The sequence below is a fragment of the Mustela putorius genome, unplaced genomic scaffold (assembly GCF_011764305.1).
Source record: "Mustela putorius furo isolate JIRA1106 unplaced genomic scaffold, ASM1176430v1.1 tig00000827_pilon_pilon_pilon, whole genome shotgun sequence".
NCBI lineage: Eukaryota > Metazoa > Chordata > Mammalia > Carnivora > Mustelidae > Mustela > Mustela putorius.
Window position 1 is genome coordinate 6,415,789 of NW_025421489.1, and position 24,923 is coordinate 6,440,711.

Here is a 24,923-nt window from a genome sequence, read left to right on the forward strand (position 1 = left end):
GAACTCTTCATAGACTTTGAAGGTGGACAGGGACTTACACCCAGACAGACTGTAAACTCTCTGGTGGGGGGGAGTGGGAGGGTGGGCAGGTAGGGACCACACCAGTATTATTTGCTGCTACTTTCCCAGTGCTTGGAATATAACTGATGCACAAAATGGTTGAGTAAATAACAAAACACAGTTAAGTCTTTGCTCCATATTTCCAACAAATGATCATTCACTCTCTGAAAACCTCTGTGGACTAGAAACTCCTCTTTCTGATTCATGAAAAATCAGACCACGCATTCTGTTTATGTAGAGGTCGGTTAGGGTCACTTTATTTCCTAACTTTAGACCATATCTCTAACCTTTGCTAGTAATCTTTGCGATATTCACTGGAATTTACTAAGAATTTGCATGTGACCATGCATACACTGTCCTTGTTATAGTAATGGTATGTCATACCATGTTTTCTGAAGAATATGGGCCAAGAGCATCAATTTATAGACCTATCAGTCCACCATCTAGTTTAAGCCTTATAGAGATAATAAATGTATATCAGATAACTATTTTATTGACTGAGAAGGTTTTTGGTAATTTTGAGTAATCAAAGCAATTTTTGCTTTTTGGTCATGTTTTTTTTTTTTAAACTTATATACATTTGTTCATATATACCTAATCAACACACCTGACACATCTAAAATTCAATGGAAAAGATAGAAACAACAAATCTTTGTAAAATTTTTAAGTTTTCTGTATTATTCTTTTTTACCTTTGAAGTTTACTACACCAACTGCAGTTGAAGCCAATCTGAGAGGATACACAGGGGCCACAACCATTGAACTGGAGGCATGCTAGGAAACAGGACAGAAGAGGTTTATCAAGACTAATTGGCAGCATGGAGGAAAAAAAAAAAAAAGGATGGTTCAACCAAAATTAAAATCACCCACCTACCCCACACAGACACACAAGAGAAAGATACTCATGCATAAACAGATCAGATCATTAAACTTTCCACCTAGCTCTGGTCACATGGAACTTACTAGGTAATGGCGTCATCTCCACAGCTGAAATGTTGGTAATTTTTGACATCTGTAGCTCTACTCGGTGGTATTCATAAATTGTTCTTCTTCGGACATCTGTAAAAACAAAAACAGAATAAAGTCTTTCAAGATGTCTTTGCCTCTAAAACAACAACTGATAATGAATGTAGAATGATATACTTTCTACCCAAGCTGATTTTAAAATGAAGATTTAAAATAATCAATCCCTGTGAAGAGACTGATTATAAGAAAAAAACCTGAAAATCATGTGCTGGTATATCTGGAAGTCTTTTTTTAATCATTGAAGCTGAAATGTTGATTATAGTCTCAGATACCTCACTTAACTAACAGGTACTCCAAACCATTATTACCTATGATATACTGAAAAAAAAAATCACAGCCTAAATAAAATTACTTTTTATGAGAAGATGAGTCCAAGTGCTTTAAAGGTTTAGAAGGAAATTTAATAAGAGAAAAACAGAACTTAAATCACCTTAAAAATTTAGTGCTGATATTTATTAAATATATAATATCATATCTGAGGAAAGTTAACTAATAATAATTAGTTAATAATTAATAATTATATTGCATGAATGAATTTATAATCATTTAACAGCAAATTCAACAGTATCCCTGAGGAAAAGGCTAGATGAGAGACTCTGACACAAGGTTTAATAATTAAATGTCAGATAAATATGGCAAACATTTTATTATAATCAAGACTTGATGAAATATACTTAAAATCTCCTATTAAAAAAAGACCTGAGTTTTATGCTAATGAGTATGTCCTAGCTTGGTAAATAGAAGTGGAAAAATAATGTTATCAGCATTTTTTTTTAAGATTTTATTTATTTATCAGAGAGAGAGAGGGAGTGAGCACAGGCAGACAGAATGGCAGGCAGAGGCAGAGGGAGAAGCAGACTCCCTGCCGAGCAAGGAGCCCCATGTGGGACTCGAACCCAGGACGCTGGGATCATGACCTGAGCCGAAGGCAGCTGCTTAACCAACTGAGCCACCCAGGCGTCCCTGTTATCAGCATTTTATTTAGCTCTTGAAATGCCTGTGATGACCGTAAGCCATTTCCTGAATACTATCATATCTCTCAGGAATTATTCGGGAAGCTATAAGTTTATTGAGAAAAATATCATGGTCTCTAATCTTGGGATGTCATATGTCATCATGGTTGATAGTACACATTCTTGAACAGTGTTGGGTGGTTCAAATGCTAGCATTGCTGCTAAATTGGTATCTGTGTGACCCTGGGATCCTTTGCCAGCCTCTCTGTATCTCAGTTCCCTCATCCATGAAATAGAGGTAATAGTACCTATACCACTGAGTCATTTTGACAACTAAAATGAGATAATAAATGCAAATTGGTTAGGACAATCCCTTTCATACCGCAACTGCTCAATACATGTTCAGTAGGTCAACCATACATCACGCTAGTCACATGCTGTGTGTAATGGTCTATTTCTATAGACCTAAACTCACTGAAGACGCACGAAGGCTTGGAAATAAGGTTTCCAAAAATTGTCTTCGACATTAGCTTTAAGAATTAAAATTTTCACTAAGGTCAATTGACCCAACAGTGATCTCTCCTAGGACATAGAGCAAGAATATGGTGTCCAGGAGATAGTGAGGTGTCTTTTATTAAAAGTGTTCAGGAAATGTAGATATACCTACACATCCAGGAGCAAAGTTAAATATCTACTTATAACCTACACATATCTTTACTTTTATCCTTTCATAGCTTTTCACTCATTTCTGATGATTCACCATGAAATTCTACTCCCAAAGAGGAAGAAGGGTGGCCCCAAGGGGGTTGGAGAGGTTCTAGAGCCATTTGCCAAATACATTTTCAGGTTTATCAGATTGGAAAACACTGCTTAAGAACCATAATCTAATTCATTTCTTTTTGGTATAAGGGAAAGGTACATATATAATTTTCAAGGTATAAAGTTTATCAACATTAGAGAAAATATTAATTTCATGGTATTTATTAGGTTTCTTGAGGCACACTTTTTTTTTAAAGTTTTAAGGCACATAAAAGGATTACCCATGTTCTACTTTGTCTAAATAATACACCTTGCTATATACTGCTTTCCCTTGTATTTCACTAAATAATTTTATTCTTGGAAATAACACAAAATAACATAGCTTTGTCATGAGATCACTGGGGTAGGGTTTTTTTAAGTACCTCATACTCAAGTTTGCTCTATCATATTTGTAGGTGCTTAAAATACTGGTTTTCTCTTCATTTCATATTATACTTTGAAAATCTCAAACTACTGACATAATGACTGTGAGGCCTCTGGAAGTTAATTATTGATTATGCATATTGGGTTAAGGGAAGGTGACCTTTTTTGCTATGCTAATTCTATCACCTGCTCAGACCCCTCCAACTATGGGGATGAAATGAGTTTAACAAAACTAAATTTAATGAGAATGATTTTTGTTTGATGACCTGCCAATTAATGACAGCTTCCAAATGGTCATTTTTGTTGTATTTCAGAGATACCCCTATCAGAAACAAGTAATTAGGAATGTATTTACTGGTAGCTCCTGCCAATACTAGAAGCTTTCATTTGATTCCAGAAATGTATTTAGCTCATCTGTCTTCTTTAGAAAGTCAGCCAAAATAATTCTGTACCAAAAACTCAGTCTTAGTAGTACTTAGTAGTATAACTGTTTTCTTATAACTTTACAAAACCAAGTTTGACTATAATACCCATTAGGGGCTTTTAAAAATAAAAAAATAATAATAATAATAAAAGAAACTAAATCTCTGAGCAGACTAACATGTAGAGAATAAAGTTTAGTATCCAAAATCTTAAGGTGATATGATTCAAAGTATAACTAATGAATTACATTTTTTAGAAATTCCAAGCAATATTAACAGGAGAGAACAGAGTAATCATGTGGAAACACCAGGAATCCTCTCCCAATCAATATTCACTCTGGCCGAAATGAACACAGTTTAATGAGTACCCTGTGGCCTGGTTAACCATGATCTAGTTTATTTGCCCGTCTTTAAAGCTAACATTCACATAGAGAATGTATGAGTAATTTCCTAAATTGGCAGATTCTTCCATTTATATAAATATTTTAATATTGTCTGAACTGTCAAGTAAATGATTTGCTAGCATGGCCTTACTTATGCATTGCCAATTCTTTGTGACTGGTCCCAAATGGTTATTTCTTTTCAAGTTCCAAATGAGACCACAACACAGCACCATTCAGTGAGAATTCTTTAATGTAAAGAGTATGTACTGTGCAAATACAAGTTCATTCCCATCATGATGATATGGGGAAAAAAATAAGAGAGAGAGAGAGAGAGAAAGACCATTACAACAGTGATTTACAAAAATGTAATCCACTATCCAAAATAGTAGGTTGGTGTCATTACATCAAGCATCAAGAAGATGCTTTGCTTCAAACATTTCTTTATTCCTTTTGTACTTCAAATTCTATTAAATAATAATGTAATTAATTTCATCTAAGACAACATAAAATTTAGAGGGTCATGGAGTATTAATCTGTGCCTCTTAGATTTTCTTCTTATCTTTCCTTACTGCTTGTGAAGTTTCAGGCCATTACTAAAACCCAAATGGCTAGATTTTATAAGTTACTTAAACAAGCATAAAGAAAATCAGAAATGTCATCTAAAACCAATCTTCACTTTTCTCCTCCTTCCATGTATATTTACTAAGAACTTAAACAAGATGCATGTTCTGACTTCAGTAATCCCTCTGTGCAAGAAGAGAACCCGAATGAACACTGGGACAGTAAGTGGTCAAGCATTATCTGAGGGGGCTTGTATAATCTGTGGATGGCAGGCTCAATATCATGGTTCCCACCGACCTAGGAACATGGTGCTTCCTCTAGGGGAACATACCTCTTTATTCCTGAGACTTATGGGGAGATTTTATAATGTACATTGGTAATATCATGACTTTCTTCAATCCAATTGGGTGAAATGCAGTAAGATTTCTCATTTTTAAAATCAAGTTTTTAAAAGCTTTTAGTGCTAAATCATGCAGATGTTTGGCACTTATGTAAGAAAAATTGCCTACATTTCCAAGAAACTAAACTTCCTATAAAAAATCCAACTGGAAAAATTAACATTTGGACATGTTTATAAAGGTATCCAACCAGTGTTAGTTAAAAATGGAAAAATTCTCTGTGTAGTAGGGAAGTGTAAATTAAATAGAAATAATCATTATGTAATAGGGAAAAAATGAGAAATAATTAAGGCAAAGGAAAGTATAAATTTGAAGGCAAACATGATAGAGAAAAGAAGAAAATTGAATCTGAGGCCATAATTTAAAATTAAAAAGGCAGATAACCTTGATATAAAAATTAGATTTTTCTATTCAGATTATTTTTTAGAACTATTTTGACTACTTTCTTATTCCTTCCATAGTCAGGTAACCACTGCAAAAATGAGCTTTTGATTCACTTTACTGAATGACATAAAAGTACATTAAGTTGGGTTTCTCTTCCCTAGACCAATAAATCCTAGCCTAATAGGTACTCAATAGATATTTATAAAATACAACAAAAATTTTTAAAAAGATTTTATTTATTTATTTATTTGACGGAGATCACAAGTAGGCAGAGAGAGGGGGTGAAGCAGGTTCCCTGCTGAGCAGAGAGTCCAATGCTGGGCTTGATCCCAGGACCCTGAGATCATGACCTGAGCTGAAGGCAGAGGGTTAACCCACTGAGCCACCCAGGTGCCCCTAAATACATAAATGTTTAAATGTCTTGAATTTTTAGTAATGTATTGAAGTCCTTTCTGTGACTTTTAGTATTTTACATTAGAAATGACTGGTTAAATTGAGAGACACCATCTCTGTATTGGTAAAATTTTATTTTACCTGATATTGGTATAGGATAAAAAGGCAAAGAATAAATGAATGAAAAGATTTAAAAACACACACACACACACACACAGTTTAGCCACAAGTCCCTGAAAGAATTCTGTTTTGTTCATAGATTCTAAAAAACATTCTAAAATATGTTAAATAAACTAATCAGTGATTTCTAACATCCAGAAAATTCTTAAATACTTGCTTCTTTTTAAAAAAAAATCAAGAATACCAAATAGGGTATGTTTGCAATGATGTATTAAACAATAGAACATCACTTTGCATAACACTTTCTATCTTGGAAGAGTTTTATGAGAGGATATTTTATGGGGAAAATGTCATGATTTCTTTCTCCTTTTGTTGAGGTTTGAGTGGGCAAAAGCTTATGTGGGAACCAAAGCACCTGAGGAAGCTGGGCTGGAAAGAGAAGCAATTTTATCTGCTGTAAAATGAATAATTTTGAAGAGCTTTCCATTTTGAGGACCAAGAAGGAAAGATGACCCAATTTACTAAAGGATTTGTGGATCAGTCTGTCTTAAATGAATGAAAAGAACCTGGTAACTTTGAGAATAACAAGAGAGGCTCAGTTCTTCTAAAAGAGATTTAATTGAGTTATGAAAGAAAAAATATCTTCAGTTTTATCCAGATTATTTATTTCCTCCATAGTCGTCAACATGACTTTTTTTTTTTAATTACAGTTGCTAAGTAATTATAATGGAGGAGTCCTACTAGCCAATCAAAATTACAAATGGTTTTATTCGGGGGAAGATCAGTTATAATGAAATATTTATATTTGAAAATGTATTATTTAATCATATCAAAAGTTCTAAGGTTTTTTCAAGGCAAGGAAGAAATAAAATATATGTTCTTTAAATAATACATCTGCAATATAATATTTTATTTAAATATGCTTATATGGCCTATTATTACCCTGTCCAATATGGTAACCACTAGTCACATGTATCTCTTTAAATTAAAATTAATTGAGGAAAGAAAATTAAAAATTCAATTCCCAAATGTCTCTATCCACATTTCAAGTGCTGGTAGCCACACAGACCAGTAAGACCAATATTGAACAGTTTAAATTTAGAATATTTTATCAGTGCAGAAAGTTCCATTAGACAGTACTGGTCTATGCTATTATTATGTTCTCTGACAATTAAAACTTAAGACATTCTGAGGAGTAAAAAACAAATCATCTATCCTTTTGTTTGTTAAGGTTCTTTTTTTTTTTTTAAGTCTGTAAACATAATTTTGGTCAAATTCTTTGAAAAATTGCTACCTGGCCTATAAAGCTTATAAGGAGACCACATATGACAAACTATATACAACGTCCTCTAAGAGTTCACTGAATCTCTGACTGTGTAAAATATATTGACTCTCCCAATTAGCTGTGACTTTTACCATTGAAAATGCGAACATTTCTTATTGAGCTGTGAACAGTAGTAACAACGAACAAAGAGAAGGCAAGTTGTAGCAGGAACAGTGTCAATAAATTGAAGACAGCAGAGGCTGATGAGAAAGAAGCAGATAATGTAGGGATAGTGAGAAGAATAAAGCAGAGTGTTCTCAAGGGCTCAGAAGTAGCCGTTATTGTTAACTTAGAGAAGAACCATTTCCGGTTAGGTCGGCAGGTTTCCTGTGTGGTTTCTTGGACAAGAATTCTGCGTGTGTGTAAAACTAACTTTCATATTTCTAAGACGGCGTTGCCTTATGTTCCCAAATAAAAGAACTGAGAAGGCAGGAGCGGATTTTCTGGGTTTTCTTGCTGGAAATGTTATGCTCTTTAAGCTCTGAAGGCACAGAAAAGGTGAGGCGTGATGAAGAAGGTCAGCAGCCTAGAGATTCAGATGGAAATTCAGTGTTGAAGTTGGAGCAGAGAGAAACCAACAAGTATGAATGGTGCTAGTGAGAACTGTATGTTTATCCGGGAAGATCTCTGCACGCTGAGGAAAAGAATTTGGAGGGACATAAGCAGAAGCTGAGAATTGCTTAATAAAGCTATTTAACAAGAAATTATGGAAATGACACATGACCTATGAATATATGACAATGTGAAAACTTTCTGGTAATCAAAAGAATATTGAAGCAACAATGAAATATCATGTTCTGCTGATCAAATTTGCAAGGTTTAAAAATGATAATAGCATCTGGGAGCATCTGGGGAAATGGGATATCTAATAAAAAGCTTGTGGGGAAGTAAATTGGGACAACCTTTAGAGAAAGCAATTTGTCAAAGTACACACAAAAGAACTATTAACCGCCAATGGCCACATATTCATTTTTAAAGAGTTGTGTCAACATTTATAAACAAAGATGTTCAGCACCGTTTTACTGATAATTAATATGAAAAGCAACCAATATGACAAACCAGTGTTCAGACATGTCACATAAATTATGAAATAAAGGAATTTGTTGCAGCTATTAATGGCCACATTTTAGACAGGTATTTAGCAGTGCAGAAAGAGATGTGTTATATATATTCGGTGAAAAATATTTATAGCCCAATGCCAATTTTCTTTCTTTTTTTTTGTTAAAGATTTTATTTATTTATCAGAAAGAGAGAGGGGGAGAGAGCGAGCACAGGCAGACAGAATGGCAGGCAGAGGCAGAGGGAGAAGCAGACTCCCTGCTGAGCAAGGAGCCCAATGTGGGACTCGATCCCAGGACGTTGGGATCATGACCTGAGCCGAAGGCAGCTGCTTAACCAAATGAGCCACCCAGGCGTCCCCAATGCCAATTTTCTTAAAGTGCGTGTGTTTGCGTGTGTGTCTATTATAAACACGAGTCTGGATGCAGATACAGGGAAACATTATTGGTATCTCTCTGGGGTAGATTTACAAACCAATTAAATTTTCTCCTTTGTATTCGTTATTATTTTACAAATTTCTCTGAATTAATGTGCACTATGCTTATCATCACAAGTACATTATTACATCTGGATTTCTGTAATGAATAATTGAACTCATTGTACGTAGACCTGTCTTTCAGAAATGTACCTGTGGAGACTGAAACAGCTGATCTCTGTGTTCTTTTTCTTTCTAAAATTCTATAAAATATTTTATGAAAAATGGAAGGTGATATAGAGACCTCTGGACAGACAGACACACTGAGAAGTCAAAAACCATATGATACTTAGAAAGGATGAGTTTCAGGGCACCTGGGTGGCTCAGTGGGTTAAGCCTCTGCCTTCGGCTCAGGTCATCATCTCAGGGTCCTGGGATTGAGCCCTGCATCAGGCTCTCTGCTCAGCAGGGAGACTGCTTCCTCCTCTCTCTCTGCTTGCCTCTCTGCCTACTAGTGATCTCTGTCTGTCAAATAAATAAATAAAATCTTAAAAAAAAAATAGAAACAAAAACGAAAGGATGAGTTCAGAGCGAGGGTGCCGAGGTGTTTTCTCTGGAAATGCCCTGTAGACCCATTCTCATGAACATTTGTTCTAGATGTGGTCATCTTAGCATCACTATCTTTCTAAAGTGACAATGTTTTTTGTTTTGGGGTTTTTAAAAAAGATTTATTTACTTATTTGATAGCGAGAGATAGGGAGACAGCATACAAGCAGGGGGAGCAGCAGGCAGAGGGAGAGGGAGCCCGATGTGGTACTCGATCCAAGGACCCCAGGATCACCACCTGAGCAGAAGGTAGAAAGAAGCTTAACCGACTGAGCCACCCAGGCACTCTGTGACAATGCTGATGCTGATAAAGGAACGGTACATAAGGACACAAACACAGTGCTTACTTGGTGCCAAACACTTATGCTACGTATGCTTTGCATCATAGGTATTAAGATGACCATCTTGCTTGTTAAGTTATAAGAATTAAATAAGATGCTCAAGGCCTCATGATTAGTGTTCCCACTACCGTATCCCTTATTCTTTCTGGACTGTTAACTAATTTTTATCTTTTATTTTATTTTTTAGATAAGGGTTAATTTCACCATGTGGATTTTTCTTTCTTTTTTTTCTTCTTTTTGGAAGGAGCAAAGGAATTTCCTTGTAACCTCAGAAGTGTTTACAAATTTACTAACAATGCCTGAATTCCCTTTGATATTTTAAACTATGAGATCACCTGATTTTTTTTTTGAAAGGTAAAGTCTAGAGTAATAAACTATGCTTGAAAGTTGCACTGAAATCATTTACTATTTAGAAGTTTTTAAAAACTGAAAAAAGAGTTTTTTGTTGTTGACATTATTATGGAATGGTTGGAGAAAACTTCATAATAAATAAGTAAAACCTACCTACCAGCTATTCAAATGCTTTATCAAACTTTCACCAACTGATAAGAATGGTATAGCAAATGTGGTCCCACTGGGAAAACTTATTCTCAAGGTTATAGCTTACATTCCCATGTTGCCATGGGTAAATTAAGCTGAGGATCTAGGCTCTATAACCCGTGTAACCGAAATGATGAAAAGAACAGAAAATTGATCTTATGAGAACAGGGTCCTATGTAATGCACCTTGCAATAAAGAAGAAACGAAACCGCTCATTATTTAGGATAATGATCAGTTTTTCCCTAAATTCACTCAGGAGAAGAAAATGGGGGAACAGAGATGAACTATTTAAATTCCCTGTGAGAATGACTCCTTAAAATCAGGGTTTTTAAATAAGAGAGCAGAATGTTGAAAAGGATTTAAATATTTATCTAAATTCCGACTGCACAAATAGGTAACACACAAATCTCCAGGAATCATCTTACAGCCTCAGGAAAAAGTATAACATATTATGCTCATTTTGGGTTAACCGAATCTCTGGCATAAATAAGTATGCTTTTTTTTTTTTTTTTTTTTTTTTTTTTTTTTTTAAGGCTGAGAATACAATGCAACCATATCTCTCCTTCTGTAGAGAAGCTCCTGTAACAGACACTGTTACACCTTATAAATGTGGGAACAGATTTTGAAGGAGATTTGAATTTTTCTGTTCCCCAAAAGATTTTTAAATAGAACACATCAATTCTAGTTTTCTGGCTGAAATAGGGTCCCTTCTAAAAGCAGGGATGAGTGGACCTGAAACTCAGAATTTCCATTCTTTCTTGGCTACTTGCTTCAGGATGGGGAACAGTGAGGGCAACAGGAAATGCAAATGGCATTCCAGCAGGCGGCTTGCCTGAGGGAAGCCGTTCCCTAAACTTGTGCAATTTTTTTAGATGAATGCGGAGTCTCAACTTCAGACATCATTTTGCCAATTTAGTCAAAAAAATTTATATTTGGGAAAGATATTTTTCCTCAAAATGTAACAGTTATCTTATTACATTATAACAAGGGATGAAAATTTTCAATTTGGGTTCTATGGTGTAAGCACAAGTCTACCATGCTTCAGTTCTGAGAGAATATTTGCATGTTAAAATACATTGGTAAAATTTTTTTTTTCTTTTGTACTTGTGTGGGTCTTCTGGCCTAAATAATAGTATACCAGAACATCAATGTAGACCAAGATGTCTTTTGAAGAAGCTGAAAATAACATACTTTCTCAGAAGAAAAGCACTCACAAACTAAAACTAGTGTTTTACTTGTGTAATAATTGACTCAAGTCATGCTTGATTTAACATCTCTGAAAGTAGGAATGTGAAAAACACTTGTCCTCAAAAGGGAATCAGCTGGCTCTCCCAGGACATGGCCTCTTATTTAAGAGGATGTCTTTATGTGCCTCCACATGCTAATATATCCTTGCTTTGTTCACAGTATAATTCCTTTTTGAGAAAATCTGCCTTGATTTAACAGTTCCCTCGAATGTTACTTCCCAGTAATTCTCAGCTAATAAGGAGAAACTACCATGGAAGACTCACATTCTTCATGAAGCATTATTCCCACAGATGAACATCATTCTAAATCGTACTTGTAAGATACTTACTACATTTCCAGCCAATCCAAAAAAGTCTTAGAATTTGAAGTCTAAATAATTTCCACTCCATTTACCTTCTGTATTTGAGAGATGGCATACTTAAACAGAATTAGTTCAAAGGAAGACCGAATAGCATAGGCATGTGATAAATTAGGTCTATCCCTACAGTGAAATATAAGGTCTCTGAACAAAAAACCAAAAGAAATGATCTAAGCATGAGATGTATTTTATTATCATCTCTTGCTTTAAATAAGCATGTCTAGGACATAAACATCTTCAGTACTAACACAATAAAGCATCCCTCAGGAGTCTGCTTGAAACAGAGGCTTAAAAAAATAGAAATTTTCACACTGAGGAGTCAAGATGGCAGAGGAGTAGCAGACTGAGATGACATCAGGTCCCAGGAGTTCAGCTAGATAGTTATCAAACCATTCTGAACACCTACAAACCCAACAGGAGATCAAAGCAAAGAAGAGCAGCAATTCTAGAAACAGAGAATTGACCACTTTCTGAAAGGTAGGGCATGCGGAGAAGTGAATCTGAACCAACAGGAACATAGGCCGAGTGGGGAGGGGCTGACTCCCAGCAAGCAGCGGGACAACAGAGCACAAAATTATAACTTTTAGAAGTCTGCTCCACTGAGGGACATTACTCCAGAGGCTAAGCAGGGATGGAGCCCTTGTGGGGACAGTATGGTCTCAAGTTCCACGGGGTACACAGAAGGATGGGGGGTGTCTGAGTGTAGCAGAGCTTGCAGGTATTAGAAAAGGGAAGCCAACTACAGACACAGAGCTAAGGAGTGAGCTCTCATCTCGGGGTTATTTTAAACTGTGAGCTGTGGCACAGATGGACCACTGCTCTTTGAGCAGGGACCCCACAAGTGGCAGATCCGGGTACACCCAGATTCATCTGCCAGAAGAGCAGAGTGGCAGGAATCTGCTGGGTTTGGAGACTCCAGATGGGGATGTGTGCTAGAGATAGAAATGCTCGGTCACAGGCCGGGTGACCACGGAGTTCGGCTGGAGACCAGGGACGTGGGAGTGATTGACTGCTTTTCTCCAAGGGTGCACAGAGGAGTGGGGCCCCAAGCTCTTGGCTCTTCTGGGCCAGAGATTGGGAGGCCACCATTCTCATTCCCGTCCTCCAGAGCTCTACAGAAAGCGTTCAGACAACAAATCTCCCGAGAGTGAATCCGAGCAGATTGCCTGGCCTAGCTCCTGGCAAGGGTGATGCAATTCTGCCTTAGCCAAAGACATTTGAGAATCATTACAACAGGCCCCTCCCCCAGAAGATCAGCAAGAACATCCAGCCAAGATCAAGCTCATTGATCAAGGAGAACAACTGAATTCCAGAAGAGGGGAAAGCAAAGCATGCAATTCATGGCTTTCTCCCCATGATTCTTTAGTCTTGTAAAGTTAATTAAAATTTTTAACTTTATTTTTTTCTTATTCTAATTTTTTTAACTTTTCCTCTTTTAATATTTTTAACTAGTTTATCTTAACAATACCTTTCTAAAAAAATATTTTTAAACCTTCATTATAACTTTCTAAAAAATTTGTTTTAGACCTCCATTATTATATTCATATTTTATCCTTCATTGTATCTAACTTTTATTTTTTGTACACATATAGGGATTTTTCCTTCTAAAAAAGTTTGGGATACAATTTCTTCTAGTAGATCAAAATGAAACCTAAATCTAGCACAGGGCTTTGATCTAGTCTCTGGCCTGAGCAAATTCTCTTCACTTTAGATTTCTTTCTTTTTCCAACCAATATATCTTACCAATTCCTTTTTTAGAATTTTTTAAAAAAATTTTCATCTTTAGAGTCATATTCCATCCCTTCATCATGTTTACCCTTACTTTCGTATATATATAAGTATTTCTTTCTTTAAAATTTTGGGAGGCAGTTTCTTCTAAGAGACCAAAATATACCCAAAATCAAGTGGGTGGCTCTGTTCTATTCACCAGTCGTGTGTGTGTGTGTGTGTGTGTGTGTGTGTGTGTATGTGTATATATATATTTTTAATTTTAAAAAAATTTCCTTTTACCCCCTTTCTTCTCCCCCTGATTTGGGGTCTCTTCTGATTTGGTTACAGTACATTTTTCTGGGGTCTTTGCCATCCTTTTAGTATTTTATACTCTCGTTCATATATTCTTATCTGGATAAAATGACAAGGCCAAAAAACTCAACACAAAAAAAGAACAAGAGATAATACTGATGGCTAGGCACCCAATCAATATAGACATTGGTAATATGTCAGATCTAGAGTTCAAAACCATTGCTTATCAAGGTGCTAGCAGGGCTCAAAAAAGGCATGGAAGATATTAGAGAAACCCTGTCTGGAGGAAATAAAAGCCCTTTCTGGAGAAATAAAAGAACTAAAATCTAACCAAGCTGAAATTTAAAAAGCTATTAATGAGGTGCAATAAAAAAAAAAAAAAGGAGGCTCTTACTGTTAGGATAAATGAGGGAGAAGAGAGAGTTAGTGATATAGAAGACCAAATGATGGAGAATAAGAAGCTGAGCAAAACAGAGACAAACAACTACTGGACCATGAGAGGAGAATTCAAGAGATAAGTGATACCATAAGATGAAACAATATTAGAATAATTGGGATTCCATAAGAAGAATAAAGAGAGAGAGGTGCAGAAGGTATATTGGAGCAAATTATTGTAGAAAATTTCTTAATATGGCAAAGGAACAAGCATGCAAATTCGGGAGACACAGGGAGCCCCCCCCCTCAAAATCAATGAAAATAGGTCCAAACCCCATCATCTAATGGTAAAACTTAGAAGTCTTAATGACAGAGAGAAAATCCTGAAAGCAGCTTGGGACAAGAAGTCTGTAACATAAAATGGTAAAAATATTAGATTGGCAGCAGACTTATCCAGAGACCAGGCAGGCCAGAAAGAACTGGCATAATATATTCAGAGCACTAAATGAGAAAAACATGCAGCCAAGAATACTATATCCAGCTAGGCTATCATTTAAAATAGAAGGAGAGATAAAAAGCTTCCAGGACAAACAAAAACTAAAAGAATTTGTAAACATCAAACCAGCCCTACAGGAAATATTGAAAGGGGTCCTCTAAGCAAAGAGAGAGCCTAAAAGTAGTAGATCAGAATGGAACAGAGACAATATACAGTTAACAGTCACCTTACAGGCGATACAATGGCACTAAATTCATATCTCTCAAGAGTTACCCTGAATGTAAATGGACTAAATGCCCCAATCAAAAGACACAGGGTATCAGAATGGATAAAAAAACAAAACCCATCCATATGCTGTCTACAAGAAAATCATTTTAGACATAAAGACACCTCCAGATTTAGAATGAGAAGGTGGGAAAACAATTTATCATGCTAATGGGTATGAAAAGAAAGCTGGGGTGGCAATCCTTATATCAGATAAGTTAGATTTTAAGCCAAAGACTATAAGAGATGAGGAAGGGCACTAAACCATACTCAAAGGGTCTCTTAAGCAAGAAGATCTAAAAAATTTAAATATCTATTTCCCTAATGTGGGAGCAGCCAACTATATAAACCAATTAATAACAAAATCAAAGAAACACATCGACAGTAATACAATAATAGTAGGGGACTTTAACACCTCCCCTCACTGAAATGGACAGATCATCCAAGCAAAAGATCAACAAGGAAATAAAGGCCTTAAATGATACACTGGACCAGATGGATAACACAGATACATTCCGAACATTCCATCCCAAAGCAACAGAATGCATATTCTTCTTTAGTGCACATGGAACATTCTCCACAATAGATCACATCCTGGGTCACAAATCATGTCTTAACTGGTACCAAATGATTGGGATCATTCCCTGCATATTTTCAGACCACAATGCTCTGAAGCTAGAACTCAATCACAAGAGGAAACTTGGAAAGGACCTAAATACACGGAGGCTAAAGAGCATTCTACTAAAGAGTAAATGCTCAACCAGGAAATTAAAGATGAATTGAAAAAATTCATGGAAACAAATGATAATGAAAATACAACCATTCAAAATCTTTGGGACACAGCAAAGGCAGTCCAGAAAGGAAAGTATACAGCAATACAAACAAGCCTTTCTCAAGAAACAAGAAAGGTCTCAAATACACAACCTAACCCTACACTTAAAGGAGCTGGAGAAAGAACAGCAAAGAAAGCCTAACCCCAGCAGGAGAAGAGAAAAAAGAAAGATCAGAGCAGAAATCAATGAAAATTGAAACCAAAAAAACAGTAGAACATATCAACAAAACTAGGAGCTTGTTCTTTGAAAGAATTGATAAGATTGATAAACCCCTGGCCAGATTTATCAAAAAGAGAGAGAAAGGACCCAAATAAATAAAATCAAGAATGAAATAGGAGAGATCACAATCAACACCAAAGAAATACAATTTTAAGAACATATTATGAGCAACTATACGTCAGCAAATTTGAGAATCTGGAAGAAATGGATGCATTCCTAGAGACATAAAAACTACCAAAACTGATCCAGGAAGAAATAGAAAGCCTGAAAAGACCCATAACCAGTACGACCCACCAATTGCACTATGGGGTATTTACCCTAAAGATACAAATGTAGTCATTCGAAGGGGCACATGCACCCGAATGTTTATAGCAGCAACGTCCACAATAGCTAAACTATGGAAAGAACCTAGATGTCCATCAACAGATGAATGGATAAAGAAGGTGTGGTATATATATATATATATATATATAGTGGAATACTATGCAGCCATCAAAAGAAATGAAATCTTGCCATTTGCAATGACTTGGATGGAACTAGAGGGCATTATGCTGAGCAGAATAGGTCAATCAGAGAAAGACAATTATCATATGATCTCCCTGATATGAGGAATTTGAAAGATAGAGTGGGGGTTTTGGGGGGTAGGGAAGGAAAAAATGAAACAAGATGGGATCAGGAGGGAGATAACCATAAGAGACTCTTAATCCCACAAAATAACCTGAGGGTTGCTGTGGGGAGGGGGTATGGAGTGGGTGGTTGGGTTATGGGAATTGGGGAAGGTATGTGCTATGGTGAGTACTGTGAAGTATATACACCTGGCAATTCACAGACCTGGACACCTGGGGCAAAGAATACATTATATGTTAATTAAAAAAATAGAAATTTTCAAATGATGGCTAAATGCATGATCAGAACTACTACCAATAATGGTTTTCTGTATTTCTAATAATCTGAATTTCTAATATGATGAACAGCTGCCCAAGTAACACATATGCTTTTTTTCTACAAATGGAAACTAGACTAGATAAGTGAAAATGACTTAAACAACCAAAATGCTTATCTTCTTTGGTAGGTATAGCTCAACCAAAGCTTTTACTTACTTGAATTTATACTTTTATCTTTCTTTAGATGGCTATACAAACATGATAGACATAAAAATGGCATAAAGCTACTCTTTTGCTGATAAAACAAACAAAAAAAACAAAGCCAACCCCCCCCCCAATAAAACTCATATGCCCATCAGTCAAATAATGTCATTCCTTTATGCTCTTCTTATTAATGACAGAAATATACCTATGTCACCAAGCTAATAATCCCAAAGAAAACAAAATTACACACTGTTGGCCTGGCTGTTTAATTTTGCTTTACCTATATTATTAGTTGAAGAGTACCAGAGAGATAGCAAACTCCAAGAAGAGTTATAAACCAAACAATATAATTTTCAAGCAGCAATTGGTTAAGTGATTCTGTTACTCAATCTATCACAACTGCCTGAAGTCAGTCTCCTTTAAATTTACCCCACAGCAGGCTCAGATTTTGCAATTACCCTTCTACATACTGGGAATTTGCTGGATCCTGTGGACAACGACAAAGGCATCAGACAGCCCCACCTTCACTGGGTGATTGGTCGAACTTATCTGTGTGACCAAGACAGGAATCTGGAAAAGAAAAAGCAGATTTCTATGTGTTAGATTTGAATTTCATTTAGGGGTGGGGGCGGGGAGTGTGATCATCCTATTTACTGGATAAAAGTAGGTGATGGAGATGAAGGACCAGGGAGAGAGTGAGCGGGAAATATCAGAGAAGAAAGGCAGACAATAGCAAAACATAACATCTGTTTAGTGCTTTAGATGAGCTAAAGTGACAAGAGAGTTCCTGGTCTTATAGACAGCTGCTTGAGGATGAAAGTAAGTAGATTCTCAGGGAAAGTAACTGATGCCGAATGCCAAATCTCATCGCACATATAGGCGCACCACGAATACATTCAGTGCTGGCTGTCACTTCAGGAATTGAGACTCTTCTTGTATCATTTGCTTTCCTGAATTACTTTATATTACTTTTCATGGCTTTTTAAAAAAAATCCTTGTTTACAAGGGGCCTTATACATCCAATGCCTAGAGAAAGACAAATAGGTACACAGCTAAATATATATTTAACAAACCACTGTTGATTGATACATAGTGAAACTTGGCAAGCATTGATGGATGCTGAACTTCACTATTCTGATTCAAACCTATATGGAAAACTTATGAATTATTATGGGTCATCTCAAGGTCACATTTCCTAATTTAAACCTCAGTGGAACCCAAATCTGAATATGACAGACATTTTTAACATTTACAGTTTAAAAAAAATTAAAACATTCAGAATATATGAAATAGTTACAAAAGAGACAAAGTCTTAAAGCCAATTTTTCTAGATTTAGAAAAGAATCAATGGAGATATGATTACTATCTTCATTACCAGTTTTATAGACATAAAAATGGGCATGAAGCCATCTGTAATAAATAATGGGCCAAGAAACAACAAGGGAAGGATAAATGTACCAAAAATCTTAAGGTGGAATAAGCAGACCATGGGCATCTCTGGATAATTCATTTAAGACCATATTTGATCAGACCTTGTACAAAACATAATAAACAGCACAGAAATGAGAAGCCAGGAGAATAACTTGGGCAGAAATTATAATAAGGGCTGTACTACTCATTTTTGTCCATGACATGATGAAATTGTAAAAGGGCTATTTTGTTGATATTAACCAATTAAGAGGAAATTTTAATGTATCTGAAATTTATGGAATTATCTCCAAACAAGTAAATGTAAGACAAAATTTTCTCTTTATGTACTAAATTAGTCTGTTCTTAAACAATGTTACAGTATTGCCAATTTTATGTCAGTATGTCCAGTTCTTAACCAGCATTAAGAATATTCTGATGGGGTACCTGGGTGGGTCAGACAGTTAAGTGTTCAACTCTTGATTTGGCTTGGGTCATGATCTCAGGGTTGTGAAACTGAGCCCTGAAACTGGCTCACACTCAGTGTGAAGTCTGCTTGTACCTCTCCCTCCTTCCCCTCTTCTCTCGCTCTCTTTCTCTCTCTAAAATAAATAAATAAAAATAAATACACTTTTTTAAAGAAGTAATCTGGTATTTGGACAGAAGAAACCAAACAAAACCAACATTTCTGTCCCTAAAGGTTCATTTGCTAAATGAAACTCTGACATACTTTATTTAGTGATTACTAAGCCATACTCAGTAATATACGTAACTCCTTTTCTTAATGGACATTATATATTACCCAGTATTATACACAATGTTGAGGAAAAAGTGCTAATATAAGTGTAATTTATATTTAAGACAGACTTATAGGGCTGCCTGGGTGGCTTAATTGGTTAAGTGACTGCCTCTGGTTAAGTGATCTCAGGGTCCTGGGATCCAGCCCCCCAGCAGGCTCCCTGCTCAGTGGGGCCACTGCTTCCCTCCTCCTTCTGCCTCTCCCCACCTACTGGTGCTTTTTTTTCTCTCTCTCTCAAATAAAAATCTTTTTAAAAAGACAAACATATAATTAAAGAAGAAAAGATAAAAATTAGAAAAAAACATAGACGATATTTCCAGTTCCAGTTATATTTTGTATATCCTAATAACCACTAAGTCACAATTGCTAAGTAGCATTATGTAGACATGCCTGATCAGGATTAAGTATGAAATCTTTGCTAGCTTGTATTCGTCACTTGCTTTCATTCTCCAACATCTGTGACTGCAATTTCCCTCTGCAAGATGAGATATATTTTACCAGATAATTCTGTGGTAAGTGATTGTATTTCTTCTTTTCCCATACTCAAAGCGGAACTCGAGTTTGTATTGCTATCAGTTGGAAAATACTATTCTACTACCACAAATATTATATTTTTATACAAGGGCTTGTTTCTCGGGTCACATGTTTGGGTTCCCGCAGATCTCCTAGTATCTTATGCTTTCCCTTCTTTACACATTTTCTATTCTACCATTTTAGTCTTTCTTCCTTATCTCTTTCCTCAACTAGCTACGTTCCACTTCGATTTCCTTTGCTCGATCTCTTTCTATCCTTTCACTCCCTTCCTTCATATTTTGTCTGTGAGTCAAACCCTCTCCTCTTGTGCTTTTTATCTGTGGTGAACTGATTGTACTAATGGCCTCCATCAATGGCCTCCTTGTATCTATACCCTTTGCCTTGTCACTTTTGGTCCCTTCTCACTTGGACTCTGGCTCAGTAACATGGCAAAAGATGATGACAGCAAACGTGAAGCAAAAGAGAAGATTGAAAATGTACTTGCACACTTCCACCTCTTTTCTGGGACCCTGGCCAGTTCTATGATGATATATGCTGTTGGTCTGCTGTAAATATGAGAGAGGCACATGGAGGAATGTTTCCTTTGAGCAGAGGTCATCTTTGACCAGGTAGCCTCTAACCAATCCACCAGCTAACAGCTGGCACATGAATGAGACTGTTGAGATGAGCAAAGTCCAAACCAGATCAGTAAAACTGCCAAGGTGATCCATAGGTATCTTGTGAGAAATAAGAAATGGAGTTGTTTTAAGAAACTACATTTTGGGGTCATTTGTTACACAGTAATACTAAGCAATACATTTTCTATTCAAGATCCAATAGCAAATAGCTCTGGGTATTTCTACATAAAATGAAAAAGATTTTTCCTCCTTAGGTTCAGGGAATCAGATAAATACCTTCTTTACTTCTAGGTACAATTAAACTTGAAAGATGAGAATGTTCCAGTGGAAAAGTTTCATTTTCTGCATTTTATTTTCACTCTTCTATATCTCTTTATTTCCTAGTTTATGCTTTTTCTTTTGGATTCCAAAAAAATCAAGACCAATGTGTCTAAGTTACCTAGATTTAGACTCATTAACCTAAGGAAAATCCATCCTTATCGAAATGGGTAGCATAACAAGGTAGGTAGTTTTCTGTCATTGAAAACAACCTAAATTGGCCAGCCCTTCAGGAAGATAGTTGTAGATGACCTGGAAAGATGCTTTCAAGCCTCAGTTCGATGGCTTCACTCTATAGAATGATTTTGACTTTTCCAAGCTTCAACAAGTAAATTGTTAAGTAGGGTGAAATACTCTACCTGTAAAGACAACTGAGGTAGGTAGAAATCATCCTCTGCTCCTAAGAGAAACATTTTAACTCACTGCCAGTTTTCTAGTTATACCTATTCATAGGGCAGTAACTTCTGAGTGCTGTGTCTGACAAACCACTACTACCATAAACATTTCTATTACGCATCTTAATAGAATGTGGAAATATAAAGTAGAAGTCGATTTCTGAGAACATTATTTACTATACAAAAATAATTTTCCCTGGTGCCTGGGTGGCTCAGTTGGTTGAGTGACTGCTTTCAGCTCAGGTCGTGATCCTGGACTTCCAGGATCGAGTCCTGCATCGGGCTCCCAGCTCCTTGAGGAGTCTGCTTCTACCTCTGACCTTCTCCTCTCTCATGCTCTCTCTCACTCATTCTCTCTCAAAAAATGAACAAAATCTTTAAAAAAATTATTTTTCCTAAAAGGCATATACACTCTAGATGCTCTTTGATAAGCCAGAATTCATTCACTCATTTATTAGATATTAGCTAAATATTTTATGTATTACTGTAGGGATTATAGAAGAGACTAGAACAAACACCCTGCTATCCCTGAGTGTATATTCTATAGGGCAGAGATTGACATAAAAACAAGTGAATGTAAAAAACTAGAGTATCCTAAGAAAGTGTTAAGGAGGAAACTAAAGTGTGGTAAAGAGAGAGAAGGGGATTGGGCCTTCCTTAAAAGAAGGAGTCACAGAAAGTTTCTGTGATGAGATGACTTTTCTGTAGTCATGAGCTTGCCATGTGGATATTTGAGGAAAACTCTGAGTAGAAGGATCAGTACAGGCAAAGGTTTTGACTTAATTGTTTTTGGTGTCTTTCAGAATTAAAAGGTTATCACTGGAGAAGGAGGAATTACTAAGATTGTCAAAGGAGATGAGCGGTGGTAGAGGTAGATCATAGGGAGCATGCATTCCCACAAGCTATGGCAATGACTGAGGTGTATTTCACGTTGTAGAGTGAAGGTTTAGAGGATTTTGAACAGAGGAAGGATGTTCTTTTACATCTGAAAAAGACCAATCACCCTGGCTTCTGTGTGATCATGACTGTAGGGGATAAGGGGAGATGCAGAAGCTCATTAAGAAGGTATCACAGTTTTCTGGAAAAGAGATGGGTGGCTTGGACTACACTAGAGTGATGCATGTAGGAGATGGAAGTGATGGAAAGATGGATTCCAGATGAATTGTGAAAGCACTGCTATGAAGCCAGGTCACGGATTTGAGGAGGGTGTGAGAAAGAGGAGAGCCAATGATGTCACCATAGCCTTGGTCTGAGTAGAAGAAAGAATGGTGTTGAGGTCTTCATTGGGGTCACTGTGTTGTACACCTGGGGGGTGCTTTCAGACTGCAGGCCATGAGAAAGGAGTTTTCTGTCCATGAGAAGAGGCCACCTGGGCAGCACTGGAGAAGAGTACTGAGATGTCCAGAGATGGACAGGTGAGAAGCAGAAGATTTGGAAAAGGATGATTTTATGGCAATACCACTGGCCTCAAATGTTTTTCTTTATACTTTTACAGAGTTCATGAATACAAATACAGATTTTCTAAAACTGGGGTCTTTTTAAATATATTTTATTAAATATTAAAAGAAAATGTGCAAGAAGCTCTTGGTTCCCTACATTTTCCAAGAAGGCACCAAGCCATTTATGAAACAATTGCACATAAGGTTTTGAAAACACTATTTTTGACAAGTGAATTAAATGCTTTATATGGTAAAAGATTAATGAGGAAAAGATGAACAATTCCAAGTTTTCTCATAGATTTCTTTCAGAAATAGTCTGTCTCTTTCCACCTGAGATAGTCATATATCCTTTTTACCTTGCTTTTTTGGACTGTAATCTTTTTATTTCCAGACATCAAAGGCATGGGGCTGTTCTCTAAAAGGATCATTCATCCGCTCACTTACTGTGGGTAAGGAATCGGGCTGTGTCAGCTCTCTGTGAGCAAGTCAGACCAGTCTGCAGGATTCCATGTGAATATTTAATTTAGGGACCATTAGGATGAATCAGGAGGACTGTTAAAAGTCACATTGAACTTGAATTACTTTAACTAATAGCAACAGAGCAATTGTGTGTGTGGGGTGTGTATCTGTATATAAACCATCTAGAATTATAGTCAGTATCACACAAATTAGCATAAGAGAGGGTCTGATCTTTCATTAGCATAAAAAAGTCACCTATTCTATAGAAGACTCTCTATGTACAAGGATATGAAGTACTCAAGTCAGAGAAGCTAGGGCCAATGATGATGTCCAGGCACTCTAAAAATTTTGCTTTATGGGAAGAAGTATTTTTTTTATCCTTTCTACAAATTTCCAGTCATACTCAAAATATTTCCTAAATGGGGTGCCTGGATGGCTCAGTCATTAAGCGTCTGCCTTAGGCTTGGCTCATGATCCCAGGGTCCTGGGACGGAGCCCCACATGGGGCTCCCTGCTTGGTGGGAAGCCTGCTTCTCTCTCTCCCACTCCCTCTGCTTGTGTTCCCTTTCTCGCTGTGTCTTTATCAAATAAATAATAAAATCTTAAAAAAAATATTTCCTAAGTTACTTCCTAGGGTTTTCAGGAAGCCATTCTGAAATAGTACCAACTCTAAACTATAGAAGCTTTCTTTTATTTTTTTTAAGAAGAAAAGAAATGTACCTTCATTATTTTCAAGTGCCTCTAATAGCTGCCTTTTTATGTTTGAAGCAAAGCTGAATTTTCACTCAGCTTCTGTATGATTTGTATTGAATCATAAATTTCTGATAATAACTTTTACAATTACATTCATTCCACAGGATAGTTATAGCAAAGGAACATTAACATCAGCTGAAATATGCTTCCATTTCAGCTTACACAAGCATTTATAAATTCTTATTTTTTAGGTGTTTTAATTTTCGTTCCATTTTGCAGGACACAGAAAAGTGTATTATTTAAGTAAGTATAAATTTTTCTATAAGTGATGTAAGAAGCAAATGAAGTATATAGACACAGAAAGGAGCTGCAATAAGCAGAGGAAATTAAGACAGGAAAAAAATATTAGGGATAGGCCAAGGTAGGGCGGAGCATACTGGTCTGCAGGGGAAGGTTCAGAGACAAAAGCTGTTGTCTTCTTCCATGCTGTGGTGTCATTCTCCAGGACACAGGGGCCCAACACGACCCATAAAACGTGAAGTTTTACCTCTGTCTCTAAAACAGTTAGGGAGGTAACAGCATGCTGCTTCAATCAGAGGTAATGGGGTTTTATTTTCGTCTCTCTTCTGCATGGCAATCCTCACCAAAACATTCATTAGTTTCCATTATGGACCCAGCTATCTATCTAATAGGCGGTACAGCATCTCAGCAAGGGCTTGATTGCGTAGTGTGCCTTCCAAAGTAGGAATCACATGCCTATCACTGGAGAAGAATTACCCTAAACTCATTTTTGTTCACCCACTAATTAGCAACATGGCGTCAAGCAGGTTAACATATATACACTGAAGAAAACCGAAGGCTTACTATTTTGCCCATTCTCACCTGCATTCAGCCTTTAACTTTCTACCTCATCACCTTTAAATGTCAGATCTGGCTTCTCTGTTACTCAGTAGGGCATCCAATTATAATGAGTCACGCTTTTCTTTATTATGATCAAAACAACACATAAAGTCCTCAGTATTAGTGTTTGGTTGTCTGAAAACTGCCTTTCAAACAGAAAGGCTTTCAATTAAATTTGACAATATAAAAATCCACTTGCTTTCCTGCATATTGTTAACATTTTGCACAACTATTTTAGTCTTTTTTTAGCTTACAGTTACTGAACTCCTTTCATATGCCAGGTATTGAGCACT

The 24,923-nt window shown here is 36.4% G+C and overlaps 1 protein-coding gene across 1 annotated transcript in view; it reads right to left on the minus strand.

Moving 5' to 3' along the window:
* Positions 1-24,923, minus strand: part of PLXDC2 (plexin domain containing 2) — a 469,330-nt gene that overhangs the window by 112,774 nt on the left and 331,633 nt on the right. The window contains exons 8-10 of the mRNA XM_004757588.3: positions 17,540-17,639; positions 1,023-1,118; positions 752-833 (exon numbers count right to left, since the gene is read on the minus strand). Of these exons, the coding sequence (XP_004757645.1) occupies positions 752-833; positions 1,023-1,118; positions 17,540-17,639 (278 nt within the window). The remainder of the gene's footprint in view (positions 1-751; positions 834-1,022; positions 1,119-17,539; positions 17,640-24,923) is intronic.